General features: G+C 37.7%; 1 protein-coding gene across 1 annotated transcript; it reads right to left on the bottom strand.

The window, feature by feature from the left end:
* Positions 1 to 8,654: 8,654 nt before the first annotated feature.
* LOC109041042 (uncharacterized) lies at positions 8,655 to 15,953 on the bottom strand. Its single transcript, XM_019057205.2, has 4 exons — positions 15,589 to 15,953; positions 14,036 to 14,405; positions 12,222 to 12,534; positions 8,655 to 10,597 (listed from the first exon to the last, which is right to left on the bottom strand). Exons 2-4 carry the CDS (start codon positions 14,403 to 14,405, stop codon positions 9,892 to 9,894), a joined length of 1,389 nt encoding a protein of 462 aa, XP_018912750.1. The 5' UTR covers positions 15,589 to 15,953; the 3' UTR covers positions 8,655 to 9,891.
* Positions 15,954 to 15,959: the final 6 nt, after the last annotated feature.

The raw sequence follows: 15,959 nt of genomic DNA, 5'->3' as shown, positions 1-15,959 counted from the left end.
GATTAACTTACATCAACTTGGGTTTCAGCAGTTCAAGGTGGAAGGATGGGATTCTTGCCACTGAGCACACCGCACGCGCACGGATTTGATTGGCGCCAAAACAAAACCTACAGACTTTTCTAAAAACATTCGAAATCAGATCGTCCCCGCGCGCGATTCAAACAGAAACAAGATTCAAATAACACATCCTCCCTCCCTCCCTCGCTCCGCGGCGATCAGGTTCTTGTTCTTTGGGAAAAATTCAAGAGTCTCCTCCTTACTCTTTTAGGAAGTATGTGTAGTTAATCTTCCTGTCTTAAATGACATATTATCAGTGGCATTCCTAATTAGAGAGCTAGGTATTTTAACATTTCAACTGCCCTTGATTAAACTGACGGCGGGGGCTTAGGACGGGAGGGGGAGTCGTAGCCTTAAATGAACCATTTCTTTTAAGGAAACGTGAACTGCTTTCAATTTTGAGAGTATGTAATCCGCTATTATGGGGGCTCTTCGTGCCCGGCAACACCTCAGGTCCCTGAGCGCTAATCCGGCCCTGGAAATTAGAATCAACGGTTCGGCTTTGTTAGTTTTAGACTACGGTCTATTAGCAACGTCAATTTCTTCTGTGGAAGTATCTTCCTATTTGCCGAGTGTTGTATCACTGGAAGATAAAGAGTCATTCCATGATTTAAAATTTCAAAGAGGCTATGATATTTGCGCTAAAAGGTAAAAAAAATTCATGATAGAATGACTTTCTGTCTGAATAATTTCAACCCGTGCCGACAGAGCTGCCTTTTGTACATAGGATTTTACATTGAAAAACACCTTTTGCAGAAAAATCCATTTTCCGGAAAATCTGTAATTTTTAAAATAAATCGGAGGTCATATTTGGCTTCGGCAGCAAAAATTGAATGGGACGGGTCTTGTCGAACGACTTAAAAAAAAAATGTTGCCCCTCGTTTTAGCGGTGATAAACGTCTGGGAAAGGCTCATAAAGAGTAAATGACTGCGTTAAAGTTAAAACTCAAACTATTACATAGGTATGCGTCCGCAAACAAGGCTCAACTCATGGTGAGAGATTTCTTCACACTAAAACCAAAAATTACATTCATTTTTCTATACTTCATCAGGATTTTCCGGAAAATCTATTTTCTTGTAAAAAAGAGAGTTTTCCGGGGGAAACTCAATTAATTGAGTAAATTTTGACGTAAAATCAAATGTACCTAGAACGTAAGGAAAATGACTATATATAGCTCCCATCTCTCCTCAAAGGCTTGACAGCGGTGAATTGAGAAATGACCTTGTTTTTTCCTCATAATAAAAAAGTTTTCCAGAATACTGAGTTTTCCACGGGCAATCCTCTTTTTTAGGGGAAAAAATTTATTTTCTCGGAAATTCCTCGTGAAACAGGGAAAAAGGTTATCATTTTCGAATTCAGCGTAAAAATTATATGTTGACCATTTATTTTCTGAAAATTGAATTTTCTTCGGGAAATCCTATTTTTACAAGAAAATCTATTATCCAGAAGATCGGCTGCCTTTTCGGTTTCTCCATATTCATTTACTTACATGTAATTTTTTTCGCATCATTCCAAAAACGACCTCTGATATAAAAACTACCAAAAACCCCAATAAACTTTCAGATTCTAAGGGGTAAAGAATCCGGAAACATAATTTGAATACACTTTTCTTATGTGATTTTTTGCGTAGAATCCGAATTTCAACTTTGCCAACAAAAAAAAAAAACCCCGGAACATCGGCCATTTTGGAAAAAACGTTGCCAAATCTCGTTTTTTTGTCAAAAAGTCTAAATATCTCGCGGAATATGCATTTTTAGGCAAAATGAGTTATTTTCAGAAAGAAAGAGCGTAAAATTTCCGATAGGAAGGGTTCTCCTTTATGAGCGTACGACAAAAATTGAAGTTTCAGCAATCCGCTGAAATTTCAGCAAATCTACCTATTTTTCACTTTCTGTGGAAATCATGCATTTTAAATTCGGCGGAAAGTAAAATTTATTATGGTTTTGCCATGTAAACGTTAGGAAACATCCCCGAGCAGCAATATCAAAAGAAAAAACCATAAAACTGTGCCCAAATTGGCATCACCTACCCCACCGCGCAGCGAACCCGGGCCTCGGCCGGGCCGCGCCCTCTGCCGCGGGCGACCCTCCGAAACGCAAAGTGAGAATATCGCGGAACGCGCTGTTTGTGAAGAATCGCTTCAATTTAAAGGGAAATCGAAACGGATAGATGTTTCGATACTTCAAAATTCATAATAAATAGCATATCTGACGCAAAAAGTTTAAAATTATCCCCCAAATTCATCATTTTGGAACGTCGAGACTAAGCGATACCTGTACTCGCACAGTCAGTCGTCGTGGTGTTTTACGAGTAAAAGTCATCAAGGTAGGTGTAAAATAACTTGCTTCAATTTGCAGTTTCCAATAATTGTACTTATTTTCTGAAAAGAAAATTTTAAATTTCAATTAAAGAAGTAGCTCGGGAAGCAGGGTAGAAGGGAAGGGAAGGCTCAGAGAGAACATGAAAGACTGCCCATGAAAACAGTACCTAAATGAGAGTAACACTTTAGCGGTTTAGGTACCTATACCTTTTTTAATCATTGTTCACGTTCCTCTGCAGAAGTTTCTTGTCAGTGCTGAATGGATGAAGACTGAAGAGTATGTGAGACTTAGCAAAAATTAACGATGAAACGAAAATGAAGATTGATGTGCCATGCAAATGTGGGATGCATTCAGGGAATAACTTGTGGTCGAAATAGAGGAAATTACGATAAGATTAACAATAACACGTCGGCGAGTTTAGGAGAAAAGTTAGGAAGAAATGCGTGATTCTTGACTGTTAACAATAAATTCAATGAAACATAATGAGCAAAGTTTTTCACGAAATTGTAGCGGGATAATTAAATTGGTTTGATCGCTTTTCACGAAAGACGCGGATGAGGCCACGCGAGATTCACTAATTTGAATTAACGTCGACGTGGGAGAACAAAAATCGCAAAAAAAAAAACACACACAAAAAAGCAGGACAAATGATGACAAAACGCACTAAAATTTAATAAGAAAACTTCCGAGTTGCATCCTGACTCAGCAGTTCATTCCAAAAAACGCGTTTATCCCAGTAGAGATTCATTTTGGATCCAATTTAAAAAGGCAACGAACCCAGGTACACGAGAGCATATCTTAGAACATTTTTGGCGTTAACACCAAATTAAATTAAAAACGATAATAACACGCGTCCGGATTATCGGCAAATGATGAACAAAAGTGCTTTTTCGGAAAATTTTGTCGAAATTTCAGCCGTAGTACGAAATGACGATAATAGGTAATGATACTAATTCGGATGCGCTCACGTGACTTACAACCAAAACTGGCAAATTGAGTGGACACCGAGGCAGTCTTCTAGACACTAACTAAATTAGGTTTTCTCCACATTTTCAAAAACTCGGGAATTTTCCTGTCGTAGGGCGGCTTTTCAAAAGGCATGAGAACCTCCACAGTCAGAATTCACGCAACCTCGGCCTTGGTGTCCATCGATGAGGAGGCATAAAAATTTAAACATTAAATAGTGAATTTCTCTAAAAATACACAATAAATGCCTCTAGATTATTTTACACGTTTGGCAACATGAAATTTGCATAAGCGTGAAAAATAAGGCATGATGCTCTGGAGGCACGTAACATCTTCAATCATAAAGGGATATGCGTCGCGCGGCCACTCATAGTGTCACTAATATTGGTCAGCTGTTCGCCGCATCTACTCCCCTCCCCCTCTACCAACTGGTTCTTTTGCGCGAAAATTGAACAACTCTGTGAAAACTGACACTGATCAAAGTCAACCCAATTTTCGCTCTCGGTGATTCAACTATCTGCCGCAAGTTCACCAAGTGTTTTTACGCGAAGACGATTTTAAGGGTACGCACTATGCTTTCCAAAACGATGAATTTGGAGGAAAATTTTAAATTTTTTTGCGTCAGATATGCTGTTTATTATGAATATTGAAGTATCGAAACATCCATCCGTATCGATTTCCCTTTAAATTGAAGCGATTCTTCACAAACAGCGCGTTACCGCGATATTCTCACTTTGCGCCGAATTCAGTGAGAGAGCGGATTTTTTGGGGGGAGCTCCAACTCCCCGTAATTTTGACATGTTTCTAATGAGAAACTTAGTGCCCTTCAATATTAGTCCTATTACTTTTCATGCTCAGATGTGCGGTTGCTGAGATAATTAGCATTTTAGTAAAAAATCCGTGGATTTGTCCGGTCAAATTTCAGTTTTGGGGGGGTTTTGAGGTCAAATTTTGGGAGAATTTTGGCGAATTTTGGTTCATTTGATTCTCCTTGATCTCCTGAATAAAATGAGCCCAAAAAACTCAAACATACAATTAGTTCCGGGTTCAACCCTTATTTAACTCGACCAAGAGGGCACGGCCCGGCCGAGGCCCGGGTTCGCTGCGCGGTGGGGTAGGTGATGCCAATTTGGGCACAGTTTTATGGTTTTTTCTTTTGATATTGCTGCTCGGGGATGTTTCCTAACGTTTACATGGCAAAACCATAATAAATTTTACTTTCCGCCGAATTTAAAATGCATGATTTCCACAGAAAGTGAAAAATAGGTAGATTTGCTGAAATTTCAGCGGATTGCTGAAGCTTCAATTTTTGTCGTACGCTCATAAAGGAGAACCCTTCCTATCGGAAATTTTACGCTCTTTCTTTCTGAAAATAACTCATTTTGCCTAAAAATGCATATTCCGCGAGATATTTAGACTTTTTGACAAAAAAACGAGATTTGGCAACGTTTTTTCCAAAATGGCCGATGTTCCGGGGGTTTTTTTTGTTGGCAAAGTTGAAATTCGGATTCTACGCAAAAAATCACATAAGAAAAGTGTATTTCAAATTATGTTTGGATTTTTTCCAGTGAAAATGCTAAATGGAAGCTATCATAACATTGTATCATATACCACTGCATAATGAACTGATCGTCACGAAAAGGACTCCAGATTATCTAGATATTGAAAATTGTTTTAAGAGAAAATTAATGAAGATTTAAAAAAACAAAAATCATGGTTGAAAATAGCGTTTTTATTTTTTACGCAGAGTAGAATAGGTAAGAGGGTTTTGACATGGATATCTCTATGAAGCATTAATTTCAGTGACCTATCTTTTTTACGCATTTTTGCGGACACGTCAGTGATTCTTCAAAATTTAGCTGAGTCAAATAAAAAGGCTTCTGCAAGGGCTTTTCATACAAAAATGTCGCAATTGTTGCATCACTCATTGAAGAAGAAGACTATTCTCAGAAAAAAAAATGGACTTTAGCCAGCCGATTGAGTATTTTTTTTTCATGCTCTTTTAAAAGCATTTGTAGGACCTGAATCGAAAAATATTGGACTTTGTGCGATAAAATATTTCATATTATTTTGGAGCACATAGAAGGCTTAGATCAATCCATATTTTTTTTTACTTTAGATAAAAATGCAAATAGGTGAGGAAGGAGGCTGCCCCGCAAAGGCTAAACATACTTACACGTCATGACTGTTGCATCACTCCGAAATGAAGGGGCCTACATTTATTTTTAGAAGTATAATGCCTACTTGAAGATACATGCAGCTTAGCAAGGGAATTTACTGAGTCTCTGAGAAAACTTTTCTGCCAATGCACGAGTCATGATTATTGAATTAGTTACGTAGCTTTAAATTTTAAAGATAAAATATTTGACTTTGTGCGATAAAATATTTCATATTGTTTTAGAGCACATATAAGGCTCAGATCAGTCCATACTTTTCTTTTTGATTTTATGAAGATTCTGAATAAAAAATGCAAAAGTTAAATAAAGAAAGAGGACGTTATGTGCTCCTTCAAAGACTTTCCGTTCACGAATGTAGCGTTTGTTGCAAAGAGCAAACCGCTTGGGCTCCTACAAGAGGCTCACATACACACATGCAGTGAATGTTGTATCACTCGTTTATGAAGGGGCCCACATTCGATTTTCAGTAAAGTATAATTTTTAATTTTCTTTTAGGAGTAATAAGAAAATTTGGTTCAACAAGTTTGAGACTTTGGCCGGATTCTTTACCCCTTCGAATCTGAAAGTTTTTTGGGGTTTTTGGTAGTTTCTTCACCAACGCAAGGAAAACGTGAATGCAAACACTGCTTGCTAGCAAATGGTTAGAATTTCGTCCCGGCACATGTATTTTGGCCGTTTTTTTTTTTTTTTTTTTTTTTTTTTTTGCCGTTTTGGCGGATTGGCATCAGCCGTGTGGAATATAGAGTGGTGTCATAGTGCACAGGGATTTGGATGGAATGGCTCCTCTAACGAAATGTTCACCTGTGCCTTGGCATCGTTTTTGAAGCGGGAAGCTTGAAAAAACACATCTTTCTTGCGCAGATTCTGAAGTTAGGATTGTATAATCCGATTCCAGGTAAAAAGAATTGATCCAGGCGAAAGATCGGCGTGAAAGAATCCATTCAATGTTTTGGTTTTGAAGAATCGATCTTTCCAAAAGATAGATCCAAATATCGCCGTCACTAGCCGCCCGGTATAATAAAGCGTAGCCTTTATTATTTCTATGTCACTAGTCTGTGTGTCAAACGCAAGAGAGGAATGTCTTATATCATGTCCGGTAATAGCTGAAAAAACTTTCCTAGGAATTAAGTAATTATTTTTACGTGAATTCTCAGTTTAAGAGTATCATCTTTTATAAACGGAAAGGACTACGTGCAAAACGGGCCATTTGGGGCTCGAGGCGGATATGTACCTTTGAGACTTGCCCTATTCATTCACCCAACAATGCCCCATCTTTTCCCAAAGTTTCAAGACCCCCAAAAATTTTGGGGAGACGCGGCGGGGGGGGGGGGGGGTCAAAGTTAAAAACCGGTAAAATTTTCGCGAATTTATTACTCGAAAACCAAGAAGTTTTGGCAAACGCGGTTTAAAGGAGCGTATTTAGCGTGACGAGAGCTTTCAGAAAATGTAGAACATCATAGGATTTTGTCAACTTTAGCTCGAGTTATCGCCTCCGAAGCGCCGGAACGCTCAAAAAAGACCCCTTATTTTTTCACGTTTGGGCCGCTTTAAAAAAAAGCAATTTTTTTATTTTGATGAAAAACTGATATGTTGTTCCTGACTCTCTGTAGCCCCTCTGGCTCTTTACCGCATGCTGGGGAAATGTTTTGGTCGCGAGTTATAAGAGCGGAAAGGAGCGAAGGTCGGGAAAATCAGCTATTTTAAACTGCGCGCGGCGACGGATCAGGAGACATGTGGCAACAATGCGAGGTCGGCAGAGGAGTGTGATTCGCCGAACTGAGTGAGAGGGGACGTTTTCCCTCCGATCAACGTCGCGCGCGCAGTTTAAAATAGCCGATTTTCCCGACCTTCGCTCCTTATTTCCGCTCTTGTAACTCGCGACCAAAACATTTCTTCAGCATGCGATAAAGAGCCAGAGGGGCTACAAAGAGTCAGGAACAACATATCAGTTTTTCATCAAAATGAAAAAATGGCTTTTGTATTTTTTTAAATCGGCCCAAACGTGAAAAAATAAGGGGTCTTTTTTGAGCGTTCCGGCGCTTCGGAGGCGATAACTCGAGCTGAAGTTGATAAAACCCTATGATGTTATACATTTACTGAAAGCTCTCGTCACGCTGAATACGCTCGTTTAAACCGCGTTTGCCAAAACTTCTTGGTTTTCGAGTAATAAATTCGCGAAAATTTTGCCGGTTTTTAACTTTGACCCCCCCCCCCCCCCCGCCGCGTCTCCCTAAAATTTTTGGGGGGCTTGAAACTTTGGGAAAAGATGGGGCATTGTTAGGCGAATGAATAGGGCAAGTCTCAAAGGTATCCGCCCCGAGTCCCAAATGGCCCGTTTTGCACGTAGTCCTTTTGGGAAAATCCTTTTTACTTATCTAGAAAAAGAAACCAAAAGATAGGATGAGTTCGATTCCCAATCGGGTGACCTGTCCTGAGTTTCATCGTCTCCGACAATGATCACCTGGGGGTGGATTATTTAGTGTGCAATTGGATGTATTTCTATCAAACGGAACTATGTGCATTAAGACATGAGCCCTGAGACACATAAGAATATATGCGTAACAGGGCTCACGTCTTAATGCACAAAGTTCCGTTTGACAGAAATACGTCCAATTAGGCCTGTGGGCTACTTGAAAATTGGCACAAAAAAAAAAAAAAAAAAAAAAAAAAAAAAAAAAAAAAAAAAAAAAAAAAAAAAACACACGCCAGGAAATTTCTGTTCGATAGGTAGCGAAAAACTCACGAAAATATCATTATTCCGAAAAAATCAATTCCTCTTAGTAAATGAAATACTGTCAATGATGAAACATTTTTTAAAAATTCTAATTTTAACTTTTCGCCATGTTGAAACAAATTGAGATGATAACAACTCAAGGCCAAATTTTTTTCTGGATATATTCAAACGGCATTTCTGCTGTCAAAAAGAGCTGTTTTTAGGAGGTTCTTTTCCTCGCTGACAATGGAGAGAAGGGTTTGTTACTTTTTTTTTTGAAAGAAAAAATTCAAGCCATTCTTCTCCCGTTGAAAAATTAGGATTACTTGTTATTAAAAAATATGGACCTTAACATTACAGGATACCTGTATCTTGTTATTCTAAAAATTTTGAGGAAATTTTAAGAGGAGACACGGACATTTTGGAAAACATATGGAATACCAATTTATTGAAGGAATAGGTAAAACACAGAAGATATGGGGCATTTTATTTAGCTGTAATTCACAAGAAAATTTAATTAATAAAAAATAAGATTGTGAATTTAAAATTGTTTCTTAGGCACAGTAGTATGATGGTCCACAGTAAAGATGAGGTTATAAACTCCAAATTGATTGATGATGTAGAATTTTGTCCTTTTGAAATTGCTTAATGAAACTAAGGTTTTGGGATTATTTGTTTCTTTTGTATAAATTGTAACAGGAATAGAGGAACAAAATAAAACAAAAATCAATAGAGCAAAATTTAAAAATATGTAGTTTTAAGACAATTCACAGAAGTGTCTGATACTTAGGAAACATGAAAGTTAATTTCAAATTGTTCCATGTAGGTTGCATTTACATTAATGTGGGGTGTGAGGTCAGATCACAGAGTTAGGATATCAGGAGGAAAATAAAGTTTTCTTTTTTCAAGGAGCCCATAATCTACTGTGTAAAACTTGGAGATTGGGGGAATAACCATACTGCTGGTTGAAAGACCTTAATTCCATAATACTTAGTTACCAAGAACGATTTATTTATAACAGATTATGGTTAAATGACAGGCTGGTTTTACTTCTAATTAGTAGAGAAGTTTGACATGCCGAATTCATGTCCTAGGGTGAACAAGGCTATTTTTTCAAGAGGAAAATAAAATTTTCTTTTTTCGAGGAGCCCATATTCTAGTGTATAAAACTTGGAGCTGAGGGGAATAACCATAATGTTGGTTGGAAGGCCTTACTTCCATAATATTTAGTTAACAAGAAAGATTTATACATAACAGAAAACAGATTATGGTTAAACTACCGGTTTGTTTAACTTCTAATTAGTAGAAAAGTTTGACATGCCGAAATCACGTCCTATGGTGAATAAGGCTATTTTTTCTAGACTCATTACTGATGATTCTGGGATCAAACGCTTGAACCTGATGTCTACACTCATTTGGGATTGTGCGCTAGGCCAGTAGATTTATAAGGGTAAAAAGTCAGATTTAAATTGTATTAAAAGCATTCTTTTTTAGTTTTAACACTGAAAAATGAAGGACAGTTATACATTTTTCAGTAAAAGGCAACTTAAATGATCAATAGTGAAGTGTAATAGTAGTTTCAGGGAATCAGAGAATAATTATTTAGATCTCTTTTACAGCAGAAAAAGTGTTCTTTTTGTGGTCTGATAGAATTATTTACAGAGAGTTCCTTTCTGCTTCAATAGCATTGATAAGGGTAATGAAGTTTTCTTCTCCGTCACCATGTAAGGGATTAGGAATTATCATTTCGGCGAATGAAGAAAAAACAGAAAATTCAGCTTCATACTCATTAGGGTCAGCTTCATTTTCACCTATATCCTCATCAACTAGGGAAACCTCTGGATGAGTGCCCGTTAGGAAAAGCTCTTCTGGAGTTTTATTATGAGCTGTTCGGATTCTATGGAAATTCCAACATCTTCTAAAACTATTGAGGCTCCATTGAATCCTTGGAATGAAAACATAATGTAAGGCGTACATATGTAGTGGGTCATCTAGATTCAAAGTGCCTTCTATCGACATTTGCAAAAACAAATCTCTGTAATTAACTGAAATTCTATTTACTTCTCCCCAAAACCTCTCAATTCTGATATTGTGCACTGACTTGCCTGTGATAAAAGAGGTTTCTGAAAGCCCTCTATGACTGAGGATGAACTCTGCTACTTTGACATTTTCCCCACCTTTATCACTTCTCACTATTTTTGGAAACCCATACTTCCTGACAAACTCGCGAAATACTTTCATGACAGTTCCAGACCTCTTATTAGAAGAAACAAATATGTACATGACCTTCCTACTGTATCCATCAATTAGACCATGCACATAAAGACCAACAGACTGCATCTTTTCATTGCCATCCATGTGTCTGGAAAAAAAAAAAATCACATTAGACTCCACGAAATTCTATTGGTTCAGATAATAGGAAAAGGAAACATGAGTAGTCCTAAATAATCAGAGGTCTAATTTTTTCTGGAGGCCAAACATGCATTGTTTCTTAAAATTTATAGCTGGAGAATAGTCGCTGCTGGAAGTTCCAACAGATTTGATTTTGAGAAATGATGATTTACGAATATTACACATTTAAGTCTTCATAAATTTATTTTTGCTACAGCAAGAATACAGAGGGTGCATATAAAAAAGGAGCCATCTGGGTAGAAAATTTTCTTATTTTAAATACAAACTTGAAACTCAGGGGATGTTCTTAGGCACTAAGAGGCTACTTCTTGAGCCCCCATAAATTTTGAGAGGAGCCCTCGAGGGGCTCCGGCCGCAAACTTTATTTTTACATTAAATAGCAACCGCCCACTTGTAATACAACTTTGAAAAGGGATTACAAAAATAAAACGTTCATGTGGCGGCAAAAGTATTAATTTTATCCTCCTTAAAAGAAGGCAAACTTCTGTTGCAAGCTTGAGGTCAGCATCTCAATTTTTTTCATAAAGGCAACCAGTCAAAGTTGACTCTTTCTCAACTTTGACAGGCTGCCATTTTTAAAAAAACAAATATGGCTTTCTGCAGCTATCGTACAAAGTCTTCTTTCTGTCTGCTCTTTTCTTCATTGTATCACAAATGGAAGGTTGTATTTTGAAAAGTAATGTTTGGGCCTGCTTCCCCACCTAGGCGGTCGCACCAAATATTAAAGGGGGCCCAAAAATTAGTGTACTTTGACATAACACAAATGACCTAGAAGAAATTAACTTGTTTCTCCCTTCTAGGTACTATAAAGATAAAGAATTTCAAGAAATAGTACATACAGCAAAAATCATGTCCGAAAACCAGTGCTAGATTGGCCGAAAAAAGCGGCCTGTGATCTCTCATGGGGACCGACACTAAAGGAGTGGGCTCTAGGGGGTCCAGGGGCTCTCCCCTGGAAATTTTATAGCACTCAAAACGTGAAATCTTAAGATACTTTCGCCAACATTGCGACCCTCATGAGCAAGTCTCTTGTTGCTTTAAAATGTGCAAGATATATGTTAGGCCACACAAATCACTCAAAAAAAGACAGAAAAAAAATAAATTAATGAATAAATAATCAAACAATTTTTGGAACAATATAAATACAACTACCAAACACAGGGTGGTTTGAAGATAGTTTCATTTTCGCTCCCCTTGCATTTTTTTTTCAAAATCTACTTGACCAATCAATAATCAATGTAACAATAATGCATTTTAACCCAAAAATTTTACCTTTAGCATGGAGAAAACGGTCAAGCAATGGGCACTTTCTTCATCTGATTCCGTGTCTTAATGGCTCACCCTAGCACCCTATTCCGCGTTGGATTAACAACCTTGTTCCGGACCACGAAATTCCTCAACCCGTCAATCAAGCCCAAGCACAAGCTCATAATACACTGTGTACGGCCGTGATTTAAGTAGATTTTTTTTAAATGTGTCTAAGAATCCTGCTAAACACATGTTGTGCAATATATTCATACAGAGCTTTCTTGACAAGGACTAATTTTTTTCCAAAAATTTGAGAGTTAACTTACACTAAGTACATAGGGCCTTTCACATGGTACTCTCGTCGTTGAGTTTTGAACCGCTGCCTGAAAACTGTTCCAATGGGATCAACAAAACGTAGAGCTAATCGGATTCTTCTCCGAGAAGCTTTTTTCCCTGCAGCTCTGAGATGGCCATCAATATACCTTTCACCACAGCCTCGTATTTCTGCTTTACAGTGAGCAACACATTGAAGAAGATCCTCGTCACTTACATGCACGTCTTCTTGTACTTTCCATTTGTTGCGAAAAATGGTACTTTTTGACACACCAAAATAATTTGCCATGGACGTCCACGTCATTCCTAGAACAGGAGAGACAAAAATTACTAGACAGTAGAATAAATTCAAAGAGAGTATTTAATTTTTTGAGATAAAGCAGGCTAGAGTCCTTGTGAGTAGAGAGTAGAAGAATAAGAGTAGAAGAATGAGTATTCTACTACTTGTCTAGATATGAGAGAGCCATTGAGCAGTCATAAATATATGACTGCTCAATGGGTGAGGTAATACCTCACCCTTTGCAATGCATCATGGAGGAAAGGCAATAGCTTAGCAGAAAACCCCAATTTTCAGGCTAGGTCCCCCACACGACCCAAAGGATGCTACAAGGTGTTCATGAGACGAGCAGGATGAATACAGGGTAGAGGGGGATGCCTTGAGGAAGTCGGAGGGTTTTGAATGTAAGTTTTACTCTGAAACTGGGACGAGACATGGTACCATTTTTTCAAAATCGCTTTAGCAACACTTCTGATTGTGACATTAAAAAAATTGCACAACTTACATTTTCACTTCAAGAAACCTTTAAAAAACGCATTAACTCGTATTTGAATATGTGGGAATTCAAAGTACAAGGTACACTTTACCTCAATTATTTTGGTTGTCAAGAGTACACATTCGTATAAATGGACCATAGAGGAAGCAGAAAGATAACAGGCAGATAATTTCCAAATTATTAATTATCCAATCCTCCCACTTATTTTCTTTCTCTAAGTTACTCGATTTTAAGCTCAGACAGGCTTTTATGAGGTTCCCTTAAAGTTAAAATGTACAAAGGGTCATTGGGAAGTGAGTGCGGACAAGATTTTATGCGTATACAGAAACAACCAGGGGTGCAGTTTTCAGCATCAGATGATGAGTCGGGACTAAACAACTATCAGTTGATATGAGCTATTTGCGTAATTTAAGTGGAAATTTGGATAAAAAAAGTCCAAACTTACAAATATACGACTATTGAGCAACGACCATGTGACCTCCTTTCCAGCTTCCATATTTGCTGTGTGAAAGGGGCTGTAAGACAAATGTCAGAAAGACCGACAGCTGGAGTTGAGTATCATTGACAATACGTGTTCTTATGAGGGGGCACAAGTGCCGTTTGTACACACTTGTACAGAGGTGCTGTCTTCATATACACAGCACCAGACGTTTACATGACAAAAAAGGTAGACAAACCAATACGCAAATAGTAGACAAATATAAATTTCAATTTTCGATAATACACATCTTTAATGATACTTCATTCTTTAAAAGGCAAATAAAGGAACATTTTTTCTTGAAATTTGTCAAACATTTTCTTTGATATTTAGAGAGTAAATAGTAACAATTTCATGTGCAAATGTGGTTTAGTTGTCCTTTATTAAATAGAATCAGAGTGGAAATTTTGGAACGTTGCAATCGAGATAGGCTTTTTCCGACTTTAGGCATCCACATTTTGACTGAGCACTTAGGCTTCAACATCAAAGTCTCAGTGAACTGGTATGACAGTAAACACTTTTTTATCATATATATTAAATGAAAGAGTTGACTTGCCTGTATTTCTGCATGCGGTCATTTCTTCAGCGGACAGTAATATTTCAGGCCTCCCACCACGAGACGAGGACTCTCCTAATAAGAAGCGATTCAATCTTTCATTTTCGCTTTCTTCTGGTTGATCAAAATTGTTTTCCCTGATGAACTCTGTTACTACATCAGACAATTCAATTAGATGATCTGCAAGTTCATTTTCTACAACGGGTATCATCCGTTGCAACATTCCATGATACCTCTCCAATTTTCTCACAGAAACAACTAGAGCAGCGTGATTGGTACTTTCTGCATGACCCTCTCCTTTTGTTAGTTCTTCTATGACTTTCAGCCCAAAGAGGCCAAACTCGTCTCGGGTACTAGCAAGCGATTCCATCTAAGAAAGGATAAAAGAAAAAAATCATATCATATTATATCTTAGAGAGTGGGTCTTCGCCTGTATAATTAAAGAACCTGCGAACAGACTTTACTTCAAAACTTCCATTGTCAAAGTTAATCTTAAAACACTTTGAAATATTTGTTCAACAACAAAATTGAATTAACATATGATTGATACTTTGGCTTTCTTCGCACATACAACTTTGATCATCTGACACAGGCCCTCAGGTAAATTTTCGGACCATAGCCACTTTTTGCCTTAGACCTGGTATTATGGTACACAAGGAAAAAAATGTTTGACAAAAATAGTCCAATTGAGTTTTTAGATACAGTCTGAACAAAGTTAAAAAAGGCTGAATGAGCTTCAGTGGACGACGATTTTATTACTATAATGTTCATCACCTATGCTTTCGTCAGACATCTTACCAATTTTGTTAGAGAAAGAAAGTATAAATTGAGAAGCAAGAGAACATGGCAGAATTGAGGCAAGTTTTCGGTAGGGCTTCGAAGGCAGTTCACGAAATCCTGAGAGGAACACAATGTCACTGGTAGGATCGCAGAGAAGCACCGCAGGTGTGAACAATTACCCATTAGTGGTTCTTGGAGCAACTTTGACAGGGGTGGGTGGGGTAGAAGTAAGGTTGTGGGAGAAATGAAATACAGTTCATGCCGGAAACATTGTTTTGCTTTGCTATGTTTATTCTTTGGTTAGAGCTTTGTAGTTCATAGATAAAGCTGGAGTCAGATTCAAGAAGTACCCATTTAATGGAGATTATACCTATAAATCACGAGGTTCAGACTAAATTCATAACTGGATCTCATTCAGACTGGAGGAGAACAGGGTTACCTTTAACTCGGGTAAACATCGGTCGTTCGGCAACTATACGGAGGGGGCAGATTGATGCTCACAGACAATTTGTCCGAGCAAGTTAGTAAGTCAAACTTGGTCAAATGTTTGAATACATGCTGACAAGGCTGTCAGACTTTTGACTTAGCTCTCAGTGGTTAGGTCCAGCAAATAGGAAAAGAAGTATGTAATTTCACTGATTACCCCAGAAACAAACAAGGTGCATTGAAATATAAAATAAAATAAATCATTTAGTCATTCTGAAAAGGCCATTATGTCCACCAATTTACTTGACTACGGTTCAGAGGCTGATGAAGAAATAATAGTTACTTACGTTTCACATTGATTGAGTGTGTGGCTGAGGCTCTGATTCTTCATAGACGGCACGAACTTTCAACTACAAAAGTATGGCTCCTTATTAGAGGAAATTGCACTGATGAATGCGATGGATGACCCTTAAAAGTCTTTCTTTATTAAACGAAAAATACCTTTTTTTTTTTTTTTTTGAGTTGTTAGAAAATACTATCTGGTTAGGTAGGCTTAATTAGATAAACGAAGGTCTCATCTTCCAAGATCATTTTTCACTGTTCAAATGAACGAGCATACTGGCAATGATAATCACTTTTAGAGGACTTCTTTGGCAGAATCTCCTCAAACAAGGGACTCTACCTCAAACACTTTTCCTAACTTTTCTCGGCGAATTTT

The sequence above is a fragment of the Bemisia tabaci genome, chromosome 3 (assembly GCF_918797505.1).
Source record: "Bemisia tabaci chromosome 3, PGI_BMITA_v3".
Lineage (NCBI taxonomy): Eukaryota > Metazoa > Arthropoda > Insecta > Hemiptera > Aleyrodidae > Bemisia > Bemisia tabaci.
Note: the sequence above shows the minus strand (reverse complement) of the source record. Positions and strands in the feature narration are given on the sequence as shown.